Below are 13,854 nucleotides of genomic sequence, written 5' to 3' on the forward strand. Positions count from 1 at the left end.
AGCTGAGACAGGCTCTGAGAACCTGAGAGTGACCAAGCCATACCCCAGGGGATCTGAAGGGGTCCCAGAGTTCTTTCAAAGACAAGCATTTCTAGCTTCCTTGGGAGCTCTTCCAGCCTTCGAGTCTTTGTCATCAATAGCAGCTTGATGACCATGAGGACCCTGTCCCTCTAAGACAGCCTGATCTCCCTCACCTGTGCCTGTTCAGTGGAAGCCTCCCCAGCCAGGGGCAAATTAAGGCCCCTGCAGAGGGAGGAAGAGAGGAGGGAAGAGCAAGAGTTGATAAGCGGATTGGCCAAGCCCAGTGATCCCCCTGAGGATATGCGCCCCCCGCCCACCACAGTGGTGGGCCTTCCCACCAATATTTAGGAGGTTAGAGAAAAGGGGGCTTCTCAGTGGGAGAACTCCTGCCGCCCTTCTTCTGAGGAGGGGTCCTCCTCTATGAGCTCCAGGTCAAACTCATCTTCCAGGGACCCTCCCACAGGCAGAAGGCGGAACTTCTTCCCTTTCAGGGTGCATGTGCGGTGCTCAAAGTCCAGGACAGCGTTGTGGTCCTGGAGCACATCAGTGCCAATGATGGCTTCCTCGGCACTTGCATTGGCCACTAGGAACTGTGCCTTCAGCTTCAGCTTGCCTAGGGACACTGCTGTATCCCAGACACCCAGGATCTTCATTTCAGCACCATTGGCCACCTTTACCACGTTCTCAAAGGGCCGCAGAGTGTCCAGATCGCCATCGGTGACCTCCTCCCACAAGTTTGGGTGGACCACAGAGACCTGGGCCCCAGAGTCCACCAGGAACCTCACGGGCACTTTACCAATCTTCCCCTTGAGATAGTAGCCCTTACCCATGCTGTTGGCAAAGACGATCTCTTTGGGCAGGTGGCTGGGGGCAGCCCCAGGGACCCCAAAGGCCTTCAGGAGGGTCTCTTTCACAGTCCCGTAGTCTCCCTGGTCCTGGGGACTGAGCCCATTGTAGATATCCAGCGCCTCTCCTCTGAGGGACTCTTTCAGGAACCTTAGCTTGGTGATATGGTCCCAATGGTTGAGGTCATTGATGACTTCAAAGCGGTGCAGCCAGAGGTTTGGGACGACATTGGCCCCATCAAAAGGCTCCGGGACAAAGGCATGCTGCCGGCGGCCTTCCTCACTCCTGGCTCTGCTCCCGGCCATCCTGCTGCTCTCCCCTGGAACTTCAGCAGCAACCCACGCCAAGAAGAGAAACCCACAGAGCAGTGTCGGCGCAATCACGCTGGAAAACGGGGCCTCTGGAAGCAGAGCGGGGATGACTTGCCCAGCCTTGGGCAAGCAGGAGGGAGCAGGTGCCGTTGGCTGACTGACTGCTGGGGCAGAGGCAGGCAGTGCTGTGGCCTGCTCACTCTGCAGAGCCTTTTTGATTCCTAGGCTGGCCCCCGGGCTCCCCATTCTTCTTTGTTCTGGAAGCTCCACCCCTCCTCGCTCCGCCCTCCTGCCAGCATCCGGCCCGACTAGCAGGATGGGTGCCTCACCCTCCGCATCCATCCTTGGACCAACACCAGCCAGCCCACATCCCAAGAAAGGCTGGCCTCTGTTGAAGGGGGACTACCCTGTACCCTCCCCAGCCTGTGTTCCAGAATAACAGATGAGCACATGGAGGATGTGATAACATTCAGGTATTTGTCATCAGCCAGAGAAGGAAGACGGAGGCAGGGACCAGATGCCCATCAGCTCTGAGACCGGGGAAGCCCCTGTTGGCCTCCCCCACAAGTGACTACTTTGAGTGGTCGAAGGAAAAGAGTTTACATGTACAGAGCTCCTACCACGTGCCAGGCACTGGGAAGTGTCTCACACACATTCTAAAGCAGGTATGGGATCCTATGGGATTTCCTGGAGAGGGAGGTAGAGGAGGGTCTCAGAATCAAGAATGCACAAAAATGGTCTTTTTTGAGTGAGGGGACGCACACACACACACACACACGTGCACAATCATCTTACATGGACTCAATTGCTGCAGTAATTTTCCTTCATTGATCACCCCTGATTCAGAGGCAGAGGTGGCCGAGCAACTCTGGGTAGGCTCATACTGGACTCCATGAGCGTTGTCTCCACTCTATTTACCCCTCTCCATTTCCAAGAACTGTTTCAAAGGTCCCTGCCCCAGGCCCTGCAGCCCTTCCTTTCCCACTTCCCAACATGATCATTTGTGGAAAGATCATGGGGAAATTTAGTCCCTTTTCATTTTGAGAGGGAAAACGTCCACCATGTTGGTGATGCCAGTGGTGAGGACCTGGAGGGCTCTGGCTGTGTGCTCCTCCACTGCAGGGGTAAAGGGTAGCACCGGAGGACCTCCAGGCGTCTACAGGGGCGATCTGTGAGTCCAAGGGCTGGAGGCCTGACTTGGGGCTGTGCAGGGGCTGTTGAAGGGATCCACTTTTATGTCCCCATTCAAATGTTGCTCCATGGAGCCTTCTGCCTGTCTCTAGCAAGGGCACCCACTCCTGGTTGAGCGTGTTTTACAGTGTGCTCTGGTGGTTCGTTCACAAGTCTGCCTCTCGCTATGAACCAGAGTCTGGGGCTCGCAAACTTGGCATTTGTGATTGTCTCCAGCCCCCAGAACAACTTCCTCTGGGACCCAGGGGCTTTTTGCTGGGCTCCAGGCCTAGCTGTGTGCTATCACCAAACAGGAATGATTAAGGATCGGAGAGGAGGAAGACTCGAGGGCACACCTGTGGCTCTGGGGCTGTTTTTCCTGGCCAAGAGCCTGTCCCTCTCCAGCTCCCTATGCCAAGCATCACTCAGTGCCTGGCAGAATCCCAGCAGTACCCTGCCTTTGGACAGTCCTGCCTCTGGATAGCCCAGGTCCCCAACCACACTGTAAGACTGTGCTGTCCCCAGCCCCTTCCACCTGATTCAGTGAGCCAGCGGAGAGGCAGCTGGGTCAACACCTCTCATCACAGCTGCCTGGCTAAGGTGGGGCCATTGTGGCATTCCAGGAGCCCAGAGGAGGGGGAAATGGAGTCACTGAGAAGGTGTTGAGAGCAGGTGGTTCTTTGAGAAGATTGCATAATGAAAACCCTGCATCCAGAGAAATGGCCCAGCCACACGCAAGGCCAGGAAGCCCCTTCTGCAGATGGGCTTTTGCAGATAGCTTCCCAGCTGCTGGGATGAGTGCTGTTCTGTGACTCAAAGAACTGACCCAGTGGTTTCCCGATTCCCTGGTGTTCATTACCTCCGCACATCTAGTCCCCTGGAAGTGGAAATGAGTGAGGAGGTTAGCATGCGACCAAGGGAGGAGCGAGGCAGGGTGGCCTGTCAGCTGACAAGCTGGGACTGCTAAATGCCCTGAACCAGCTTTTCAAACCATAGTGGTAGACACTGAATTCCAGTCTCCCCGCTGTGCTTAGACTAGAAATTGGTGGTCCCTTGGGACCTCATTTGAGTGGGTTTGGTGTTCACTTTGGCAAAGTCGTTTCACACACATCATTCCGTGAGCAGTGTGACAACCTGGGAAGCAGAGCAGCTCCGCCCAGGACCCTGGAGCACAGGAGCTTCCATGGCCTCAGGTCTCAGGCTTTCCAGCGGCCAGAGAAGGGCATTTTGCAAGGACAGGGAGGTGGAGTGCTGGGCTGGGAGAGGTACAGCATAAGCGCTGGGGGCAGGGGGTTTTGGTGGGCAGTGGAGAAAGAGCTGCTTGTTAAATATTCAGGAATTTGGTGGGTCAATTGTTAAACGAATTGGTGCTTGAAATCAGACTTGGTGGAAGTAGTTACACCACCAAAATTGGCAAATACTAAATGAAGACTTTTTCCCCCTCTGGAATCCAGTTCCATCACACCCCTGCATGGAAGCCTTGGTCACACTGACTCTCTAGGGCAGGCAAAGCACTGTGGCTGGTGATGAACAAGTTTATGGTAACCTCCACCCCTGCTTAGCTGCTTGGTCCCCCTCACCAAGGAGCCCAAGCCCACCTTGGCCCCATCCTTCCCCACAGTCTTTAGACTTCTGTGCCGCTGTGGCTTGAGGCAGATGACCCTTCAGGTTGTCTGTCCACACAGCTCCCTCTGGGACCTCCACAACAGAAGCACGCAGGGGCCTCGTGGTTACCGTGAGAGCTGGAAGGGGTCGACATCAGCCTCTGGCTGAGTCTGGGAGTCTGTCTCTGGCTAGGATCAGGGACATGGGTAAAGGTTAGTTCTCGAGTTCCCTTATGCCTTGGGAGGTACCCATCCTTAGAATAGCCTGGAAGCACACAGACACCTTGGAATGGCTATGCCAGAGGTGCCCCATGAGCTAAGCCAGTCAGGGCAGCCAGGTGCCACTACCTCCTCCCAGAACCTAGGAAATCATGGTTAATTATTGACAAGTATAGGTATTGGGGTGGGACACCCTCATTATCACCCATTAGCGATCCCTGGGTGTACCCTGAAGCAGGCACACCGCACTTAACCCTGGAGGAGCAAAGCAGGACAATAAACAGGAAGGAGTGGGGCTCGCCACCCTCCACGCCCCCTCACTGAGATTTCTGGGCTGTGAGCTCCACCAACCCAATTCTTTCTCAGTTCCCTGGTTCCCTTTTGCCGTTTCTTTTCTGTTGTTTTTTTAAAATTGTTTCACTTCTGATATTCACTTGGATCCTTTGCCTGCTTTAGTCTCCCTCAGGACAGTTGGGCAAATCAGGACAAGCCCAAGACTGGGCCCATTGGCCCTCCTGAGACCTGAAGCCCTTGGTAGGCAGTGAGTTCACCCCAAACACTTTATTTTATTTTTATTTATTTATTTATTTTTTGAGATGGAGTCTCACTCTGTCACCCAGGCTGGAGTACAATGGTGTGATCTTGGCTCACTTCAACCTCTGCCTCCTGGGCTCAAGCGATTCTCCTTCAGCCTCCTGAGTAGCTGGGATTACACCAGGCTAATTTCTCGTGTTTTTAGTAGAGACAGGTTTCACCATGTTAGCCAGGATCGATCTCCTGACCTCATGATCCGCCTGCCTCGGCCTCCCAAAGTGCTGGGATTACAGGCGTGAGCCACCGCGCCCGGCCCACCCCAAACACTGTAGACCAAGGGTCCAAACTTTTGGCTTCCCTGGGCGACACCAGAAGGATCGTCTTGGGCACACATAAAATACACTAACACTAACGATAGCTGGTGAGCTAAAAAAACAAACAAAAAAACAAACTCACAATTTTTTTTTTTTTTTTTTTGAGTAGAGACAGGGTTTCATGTGTTAGCCAGGATGGTCTCAATCTCCTGACCTCGTGATCCGCCCGCCTCAGCCTCCCAAAGTGCTGGGATTACAGGTGTGAGCCACCGTGCCCAGCCAAAACTCATGTTTTAAGAAAGTTTACAAATTCGTGTTGGGCTGCATTCAAAGCAGGCTAGACATGCTTGCTTTAGATTGTTCCTGCGGCCCGATGACTTCCCAGAACACAGTGGCAGCTTGCAGAGGAGCCTAAAGCCTTCCAAGTCCTGAGGGTGGAGGGCAGGGCCCACCACGCAGGGTGGAGTGGGGAGCAGACCCTGCCTTCTAGGGAGATCGGTTTTTGAGCCAAAGAGCCCAGGGCAAGAGACACCTTACGGACTGGGGTGCCCCTAGTGAGGCCCAGGGTGGAAGAGGAGGGTCGGGAAAGGGTAAGACCAGCACAGCCCTAAGCCGTTCTGCCAGCCCACCTTGGCCACTTCCCCACATTGCCAAGGTCAAGGCCACCCTGGGAAGCTGGTGGGAAGAGAGCAAAGGGGGACCCAGGGGCCTTCGGGGTGGCATGGGGAGGTTGGAGGGAGACAAGGAGGTGCACTCCTCCGTGGGCGTGAGACCCACCCTGCGCTCAGAAAGGCCCCAGTTTGGTGTGATGCTCTGCTGTTGCTGTCCTGAAATTCCTGGTAATTTTGAATGAGGGTCCATGTTTTTCTTTCACACTGGGACCCTGCAAATTAAGTAGCTGGCTCTGTCCCCACCCAGTCCAGTGGTGGGGTCTTCTCTTCATTCGCATGCACGTACACGCAGACACACACGCTCCCTACTACACACCATGTACACGTCCGTCCACAAAAACACACTCCTCCACACTACACACACACACCCTGCACCTGTGAAACACGCACGGCACCCACAATCACGCTACAGTTCTCAGTGCAAAACAGCTGAGCAATTGTGTAACTTGCACATATAATTCAGATCCCATCTTTCATTTCATGTATTTATTTGCACCCACATTTACATCGAGTATTAAAATCCTATTTATTTGAGGCACCTGCTGTTTATTGGCCTCTGGACACACTTGCTGCTTCAGAAGACCAGGCAGGTCCCCATGGCCACGGCTTACAAGCTAATGAAAGCAGGATCTAGATGTTTAACAGCCAAGTGTTGAAGAGTTTAAGACCCATGGATATATGCAGGCTGACCCACTTACTGCACCCCGTCACAACCACGCTGCTTTGAAAGGAGCCAGTCTCTAAGTGGGTCAGCCTGCCTCCTGCTCCCTGCCACCTGGTGAGGGCAGGGACTGAGGCCTCCATCCCCCGACCCCCCAACCCCCCACCTCTGGCCATGGCCGCCAAGACGAAGGCCCTCCCATTTGCCTGCCCCTCTTCTGCACAACTGGGCCCCCCGGCCCAGGGTTGGCGTATGTGTGGGGTTGGTGGCACAGCTCCTCCGAGCACCATCCCTAACCGCATTCTGCTTCCAGCGTTCCGCATCAGTAGGCTTATGGCACCAGATCTTCAAACTGAAAAGAGACATGAAGAGGTGAATTCTGGACAAAAATCTGGTCAGGAACTCAGATCAAAGCTGGGTGGGCTTTGACCAAAGCAAGGTACATTCAGAAATCCAAGGCACCTGCAGTTTCCTTATCCCCAAACCTAAAGCCCCAGATCACACATGCCTTCTCCGACCATGCGGGCACCACGCAGCATCCACAGTCAGTCATGGCCAAGGGCACACGGGCAGGACAGCCTGACCTTGACTGGACCTCCATCTTCGTCCCTGCCAAACCTCCTCAACATGGGCATTCCTGCCACATGCCTCACCCGGGAGGCCAGTGTCGCTGCTGAAGGACAGAGCTCTCCTGCCTGCAGAGCCCTTCCCCAGCTTGCCACTGTTCCAGAACCTCTCCTTCCCGTTTGGGTCTCCCTCCTACCCCGCTTTGCCCCTAGTTCAGAACCCCTCTAACTGAAGTGGCCCAGCACAGCTCACCAGCCAAATCCATTTTGCTGTCAGGAGGCAGCAAAATGCTTAATGCGAGTCTCAGCCGTGGGGGGTCCTGGAGGTGTTTGGGGAGCAGTGGTCCTGGCCCCAATGCCATTGCAAGCCTCCAGGCCTGGGGTCAAGGGCAGGACCAACCAAGAGTTGGTGAGAGCAAGTTGCTGACTAACTCCTAGAAGTTCACTTTGCCAAAACTGGTTCTCTCCTGTTTTTATCTTTCAATCAAATACGAAGATTACTAAGATGTCCTGAAGGCCTTCTCAGTCGCCTCCTCCGGGCCCAGCCCTCTGAATTGGGTTTCTGCCTTTTTCCCCAATTGCTGGTGCCCCCACCCTAGACCAAGCCTTCATCCCTTCCTGCCCCATCCCTGCCACGGAGGCCCAGGGCCCTGCCCGGCAAGAGGGGCTGGCTTTAAGGCAAGACCCTATGCAGATTCCCTTCCTCCCATCCCCTCTTCAGGGTCCCCTCCACTTAACTGAGGTTGGGAGTGGGACTTGTAACACAGGTCCAGACAGTTTTGGGGACATTAAGCCACTTTTGACAAACACCCCTGCAATTAGTGAAATATTCAGGCAATTAAAACATACAGATTGGGTAATCTCCAACTACAAGTGGGCTTCTAATGACACCAGGAAACTTGGCTTAGAGTTGAACACATGGAGGGCTTCTGTCCAACTTAAATACCTCAAAGGCAGCTTCGAAATCATCTGGAAATAGTTTGAATGGTCTCTAATGATAACTAGTATTGTGAGCGATTAAAACCTATCAAATATCCTCAGCACAGGAAGTTGAGTCTTTTCAATCAACTGCCAACCTAGCTTTGCTGCTAACATACAGAAGATGGGGGGCGGCGGCAGAGAGGGGGTACCTTCCCTCTGGCATGTCAAAGTGATCCAGAAGATGTGGGAGAGACAGGAGAGGGAGAAAGGGAAAAACAGCAGAGCCCTTACATGTATAGAAATCTCCAGGTGGCTGGGCGCACCATCCACACACATTTATTGAGCACTACTGTGTGCCAGACACCATGCTCATGGCTGTAAATTAGTGTCAGGTACTCAGAGAGTCCACGGCATAGACAGGAATGGACAATGCCAAATAGGTGGGTTGATTCAATTCCATACATACTTACTGAGGCCAACGCTGCCTCACTTTGAGAGATGAATCAGACCTGTGCCCTACCCTCCCAGAGTTCACAGACGAGTGAGAGAGACAGACTCAAACCCAGCTACTCAGGGATGAGCACAGGAGGTGCGGGGCACACTGGAGGCTTCCGGGCAAGATGGTAGCCCAAGGAGCCTCAGGCAACTCCCCCAACCAGACATCAGCCAGTATCACCAGAGAAAAACAAACATGAAAGGAATATTACAGGGGAAACCTGCAGTAGCCCTGAAGCCAGGGAACGAGGGCATCCACAGACCAAAATCTTGGATTAATTTTTGTTGCTAAAGGCAAACCATCTGAGGGGGGATGTGGGTAGTGAAGGCCCCGAGAATAAGTCAGTGCACATGGACACACAGGATAGGACGTCTTGCGGGGACTGGGACAGTCTCCGGGTAAAATGGAAACTGTGTCTGTGAACACAGAAAAAAGACTGGGAAGAAAGACACCAAAACAATGACAGTGGTTATTCTGGGGTAGTAGAATCATGAATGATCTTAACTCTCTTCTACAGATACTCTGTAAATATATCCTCTAATAAGAAAAAGTTACTTCAAATTAAGAAAACTTGTTCTTGCCATTTTCTGTAAGCTTAAAATTACTTCCAAATAGGCCAGGCACGGTGGTTCACGCCTGTAATCCCAGCACTTTGGGAAGCTGAGGTGGGTGGATCACCTGAGGTCGGGAGTTCGAGACCAGCCTGGCCAACATGGTGAAAACCTGTCTCTACTAAAAATTACAAAAATTAGTCAGGTGTAGTGGCAGGTGCCTGTAGTCCTGGCTACTTGGGAGATTGAGGCAGGAGAATCGCTTGAACCCAGAAGGCAAAGGTTGCAGTGAGCCAAGATAGAGCCACTGCACTCCAGCCTGGGTGACAGAGCGAGACTCCATCTCAAAAAAATAAAAAATAAAAAAAATTTCCAAATAAAGTTTTTTAATAGGGAATAAATAGGAAACTTCTGTACCTTTCACTCAGTTTTGCTGTGAAATCTAAAACTGCTCTAAAAATAAAGTCTATTAAAATTTTAAGTTTTTAAAAAGGTGCTTTCAAAACTGGTACATTGAACAGGCATGGTGGCTCACACTTGTAATCCCAGCACTTTGGGAGGCCAAAGTGGGCAGATCGCTTGAGGCCAGGAGTTCAAGGCCAACATGACAAAACCCTGTCTCCACTAAAAATACAAAAATTAGCAGAGGATGGTGGCGTGCACCTGTAGTCCCAGCTACTTGGGAGGTTGAAGTAGGAGAATCACTTGAACCCAGGAGGTGGAGGTTGTGATGAGCTGAGATCGCACCACTGCACTCCAGCCTGGGTGACACAGTGAGACCCTGTCCTGGAAAACAAACAAACAAACAAACACAAAAAACTGCTCCATAAAATAAGATTGGCGACATTAATCATTATTAAAGCTGGGAAATAGATCTAAGAGGGATTATTTGAGTTTCTGACTACTTTTGGGTGTGTTTGAAATTTTTCCATAGTAAAAAGTAAATAATAAGCAAGCAAATGCTCTGTGCCAAGACCCTCCCCAGCCTAGTCTGCTCAGCTCTTGGCCCACTCCTGGGCAGTCTGCATGGGCCTGAGTCTTGGGCACTGGAACCCCTAGTCACTGGGGACAGGCAGCCCCAACTCTGGCTCAGTGTCCCTGGTCCCCTATAGCACAGGCCTCTCCCAGGGCAGCCACTCCAGCCTTGCACCCTCCCACCTCGTGTCCCACTCTCCCACCTTGTGTCCTGTACTCTCTTTTCCTGAATCTCCAAATTCTCACTCTCCATGGGTTCCCTGCCTTTATCCAAATCAGCACGCAAGAGACTTTCACATCTTAAAAAAGAAAACCCTCACATGATCCTGAATCTCCTTGGTCAATGACCACTTGTCGCCTTCCTTCCCAGACAGTTTCTAGAAGGGTCGGTCCACACTCACAGGGCCAAGGTGCCCGGATGCCCTACTGTGGGGCAGGTGGAGGCTGAGGCCTAGCCTGCACTCCTCTTGCCAAGCCTATGTGCCAGAACAAGGGGCTGGATCTGCCTGGAGGAAGGGGTGCCCCTTTCTAATTTGCACATGGTGCGGCGTGGTCCGGGGCAGCCTGCTTACACTCTGCTTCATGGCGTTACCTCCATTCACACACAAAGCCCCACCGCCCTCTGCCGTCAGCCTTGCCAGGGACATCGGCGGTTCCCCAAGGCTGCAGTCTGGCCCTCTCAGCCTCAAGGACTCTGGCCTTCTGAAGCCCTTGCACTGCTGCTTTCCTCCTAGGTCTTCTCTGCTCCTTTGGTTTCTGTGGCCCAAGTTTCTGGGTCTTCTACCACTACGACCACTCCCCTCTGTCCTTTGTGGGTTCCTCTCCCTGTGAGTATCTGTGGATACTCACAGATGTGGCTCCCTGAGGCTCTGCCTACAGTCCATACCCCCTCATTCCATACACTCTCCAGGCCAGGGACGCCCCCTCTGCACCACTTACCCATTCTCTCCCTGCTGCCCCAGCTGCCCACCTGACATGTCTGCCTGCGAGTCCACTTTCAACAGCGAACGTTCTCTCTTCTCACCAGACACCCTCTGCCTCCTGTGTTTTTTGTTTGTTTTGTCACCTAGGCTGAAGTGCCGTGGCTCCCTGAAGCCTTGACCTCCCGGGCTGAAGCAATCTTCCCACCTCAGCTCCAGTTCCACCTTAGAGGGGATCACAGGTACGCACCACCACATCTGCCTAATTTTCTTAATTTTTTTTTTGGTAGAGACAGGGTCTCCCTATGTTGCCCAGGCTGGTCTTGAACCCCTGCGCTCAAGCAATCCTCCCGCCTTGGCTTCCCAAAGTGCCAGGATTACAGGCATGAGCCACCACACCTGGCCTGCTGTGTTCTTTATCTGGCAATGGCACTGCTATCTAGCCAGCCCTCAGAGTCATAGACACAGGGGCCTTCCTCACCTCCGCCCCTTTCTCATGGCCCCACCTGGACTGGTGGGTCGCCAGTGCCCTCAGCTCCTCCTCCTGAGTCTCTCTCCCACCTCCATGCCTCCTCACACCCTGGCCTCAGGACACCCTGCTGAGGTCCGCAGTCATCCTACAGGTCTCCTTGCCTCTGCCTCCTCTCCATTAATCCACCCTCCTCAGGTCACAAGTCATCTTCCAAAGATGTAAGTCTGCTCATGCCATTCTTCTGCTCAAAATTCTCCCATGGCTCTTCATCCCAAAATAAAATCTTGACATCCAACAAGACTCATGAAGTCCGCCTCCCTGCTTCATGCTCTACCTACACAAAATGGCGTGTAGTTCCCCAAACAGGACAGGCTTTCTTGTACCTTGTCACAAGCCACTCAGCCAGATGAGCCCTCTCCACATCCCTGTTCTCCTGGCAAATGCTGAGAAGTCAACTAAGACTACCACCTCCAGGAAGTCTCCCTTGATTTCCCTGGCAAACTCAGGGTCTCCCTCCTCTAAGGTGCTATCACAAGGGACTGCCAGGCCCAGCTTCTCTCTGAGTTGCAGCACTGGTACAGTCTAAGCATGAAAATCCTGGTGTTTCTGGGCCTTTGGTCTCATCCATAACCTGCACATCCTCCAGCTCAGCCTGTGCTCACCCCTTTCCCATGAAGCACTGCCGGATCTTCCTCAGCGACTGCTTCTGCCTCGATGGCTCTGAATGTCAGGCCTGGCAGTGCTGTCTTTATCTGCAGATGAGCCGCATTCAAATTTGCCCTTTTCTGGCCGGGCATAGTGGCTTACGCCTGCAATCCCAACACTTTGGAAGGCCGGGGCGGCAGATCACCTGAGGTCAGGAGGTCGAGACCAGCCTGGCCAACATGGGGAAACCCCGTTTCTACTAAAAATACAAAAATCAGCTGGGTGTGGTGATGGCTACTTGGGAGTAATCCCAGCTACTTGGGAGACTGAGGCAGGAGAATTGCTTGAACTTGGGAAGTGGAGGTTGCAGTGAGCTCAGATCATGCCACTGGACTCCAGCTTGGGTGACAGAGTAAGACGCTGTCTCCAAAAAAAAAAAAAAAAAAAAAAAAAAAAAGTTTTGTACTGTGCTCATAGTAAGAAAGACATTTTTCATCATAATCCAGTACACATATGCATGAAAATATATGTAGCTAAAACAAACTGTATTTACTATGTGTAATATATTCTGGTATTTTCTATTTGGAGCCACTTCTTTTTTAACTCTGGTAATGATACTGAAAACTAATCTCCCAATCCACTAATTGATCCCCACCTACTATTTGGAAAACTGCTGTAGCCAGTAGGGATCACTAAAGGCTCCCAGCAGGGGATCAACGTGATTAGAATAGCATGTTAGGACCCTGCCTCTCAAATGTTCTAAGGTTCAGGATCTGTTTTGCAAATTTCCAATCTGTCACGTACCTTACTATTTAAAAACACAGTAAGAATGAATTCTCTGAAGGTAAAATAACAAAGATATTTAAAAATGCAAGCCTAGATTCTTTATAATTAGATTCAACAGACAGTGTGGGGTGCTAAGAGCATCAGGTGCAGGAACATTTGGGGAGGCCGGAGATGTGAGGCGGGTTTGCAAGGCTTTGTGAGGAAGACCACAAGCCCTTGACATACAGCCACGTCTGCCCTGCCAATCTCCGTCCTGGAGCATTTGAACTTGCATCGTCTGGGGGAGCTTTGCTGAGAAGAAAGGTGCCTCTGTGCAGTCTTTTGCCTTGTCAAGAGGGCCAGGCTGCCTAAATTCAACTCCTGACTCAGCCACTAACTGGCTACAAGCTGTGGATAAATGACTTAATTCTTCCAAGCCTTGGTTTCCTCCTAGGATTGTCCTGGAAGATTAATCAAGCAATCCGTACCATGGGGCTTAGCCTAGTGCTGCACCTGGTTACACTCGACCCTCTTGCTCTCGTGGCTGTAATTCGGTTGCTGTCCTCTGGGTTTTGGGGTTTTCTTTCTTTGCTTTTTTTTTTTTTTTTTTTTGAGATGGAATCTTGCACTGTCAGCCAGGCTGGAGTGCAGTGATGCGATCTCAACTCACTGCAACCTCTGCCTCCCAGGTTCAAGAGATTCTCCTGCCTCAGCCTCCCCAGTCACTGAGATTACAGGCGCCCACCACCACACCCAGCTAATTTTTTGTATTTTCAGTAGAGATGGGGTTTCACTATGTTGGTCAGGCTGGTCTCCAACTCCTGACCTTGTGATCCTCCTACCTCAGCCTCCCAAAGTTCTGGGATTACAGGTGTGAGCCACCGTGCCCGGTCCCCGCACCTTTTTTTTTTTTTTTTTTTTTGATGGAGTCTTGCTCTGTCGCCCAGGCTGGAGTGCAGTGGTGTGATCTCGTCTCATTGCAACCTCTCTCTCCCAGGTTCAAGTGATTCTCCTGCCTCAGCCTCCCAAGTAGCTGGGATTACAGGCTCCCGCCACCATGCCTTGCTACTTTTTAAAAATTTTAGTAGAGATGGGGTTTCACCATGTTGGCCAGGCTGATCTCGAACTCCTGACCTCAGGTGATCTGCCTGCCTGAGCCTCCTAAAGTGCTGGAATTACAGGTGTGAGCCAC

The 13,854-nt window shown here is 52.1% G+C and overlaps 1 protein-coding gene across 1 annotated transcript; it reads right to left on the reverse strand.

Moving 5' to 3' along the window:
- Positions 1–8: 8 nt before the first annotated feature.
- Positions 9–1,990, reverse strand: LOC105543213 (retroviral-like aspartic protease 1). Its single transcript, XM_011985023.1, has one exon. The coding sequence runs from the start codon at positions 1,518–1,520 to the stop codon at positions 393–395; it is 1,128 nt and encodes a 375-aa protein (XP_011840413.1). The 5' UTR covers positions 1,521–1,990; the 3' UTR covers positions 9–392.
- Between the last annotated feature and the right edge of the window lie 11,864 nt (positions 1,991–13,854).

Source organism: Mandrillus leucophaeus, unplaced genomic scaffold (assembly GCF_000951045.1).
Source record: "Mandrillus leucophaeus isolate KB7577 unplaced genomic scaffold, Mleu.le_1.0 Scaffold279, whole genome shotgun sequence".
In the NCBI taxonomy this organism is placed as follows: Eukaryota; Metazoa; Chordata; class Mammalia; order Primates; family Cercopithecidae; genus Mandrillus; species Mandrillus leucophaeus.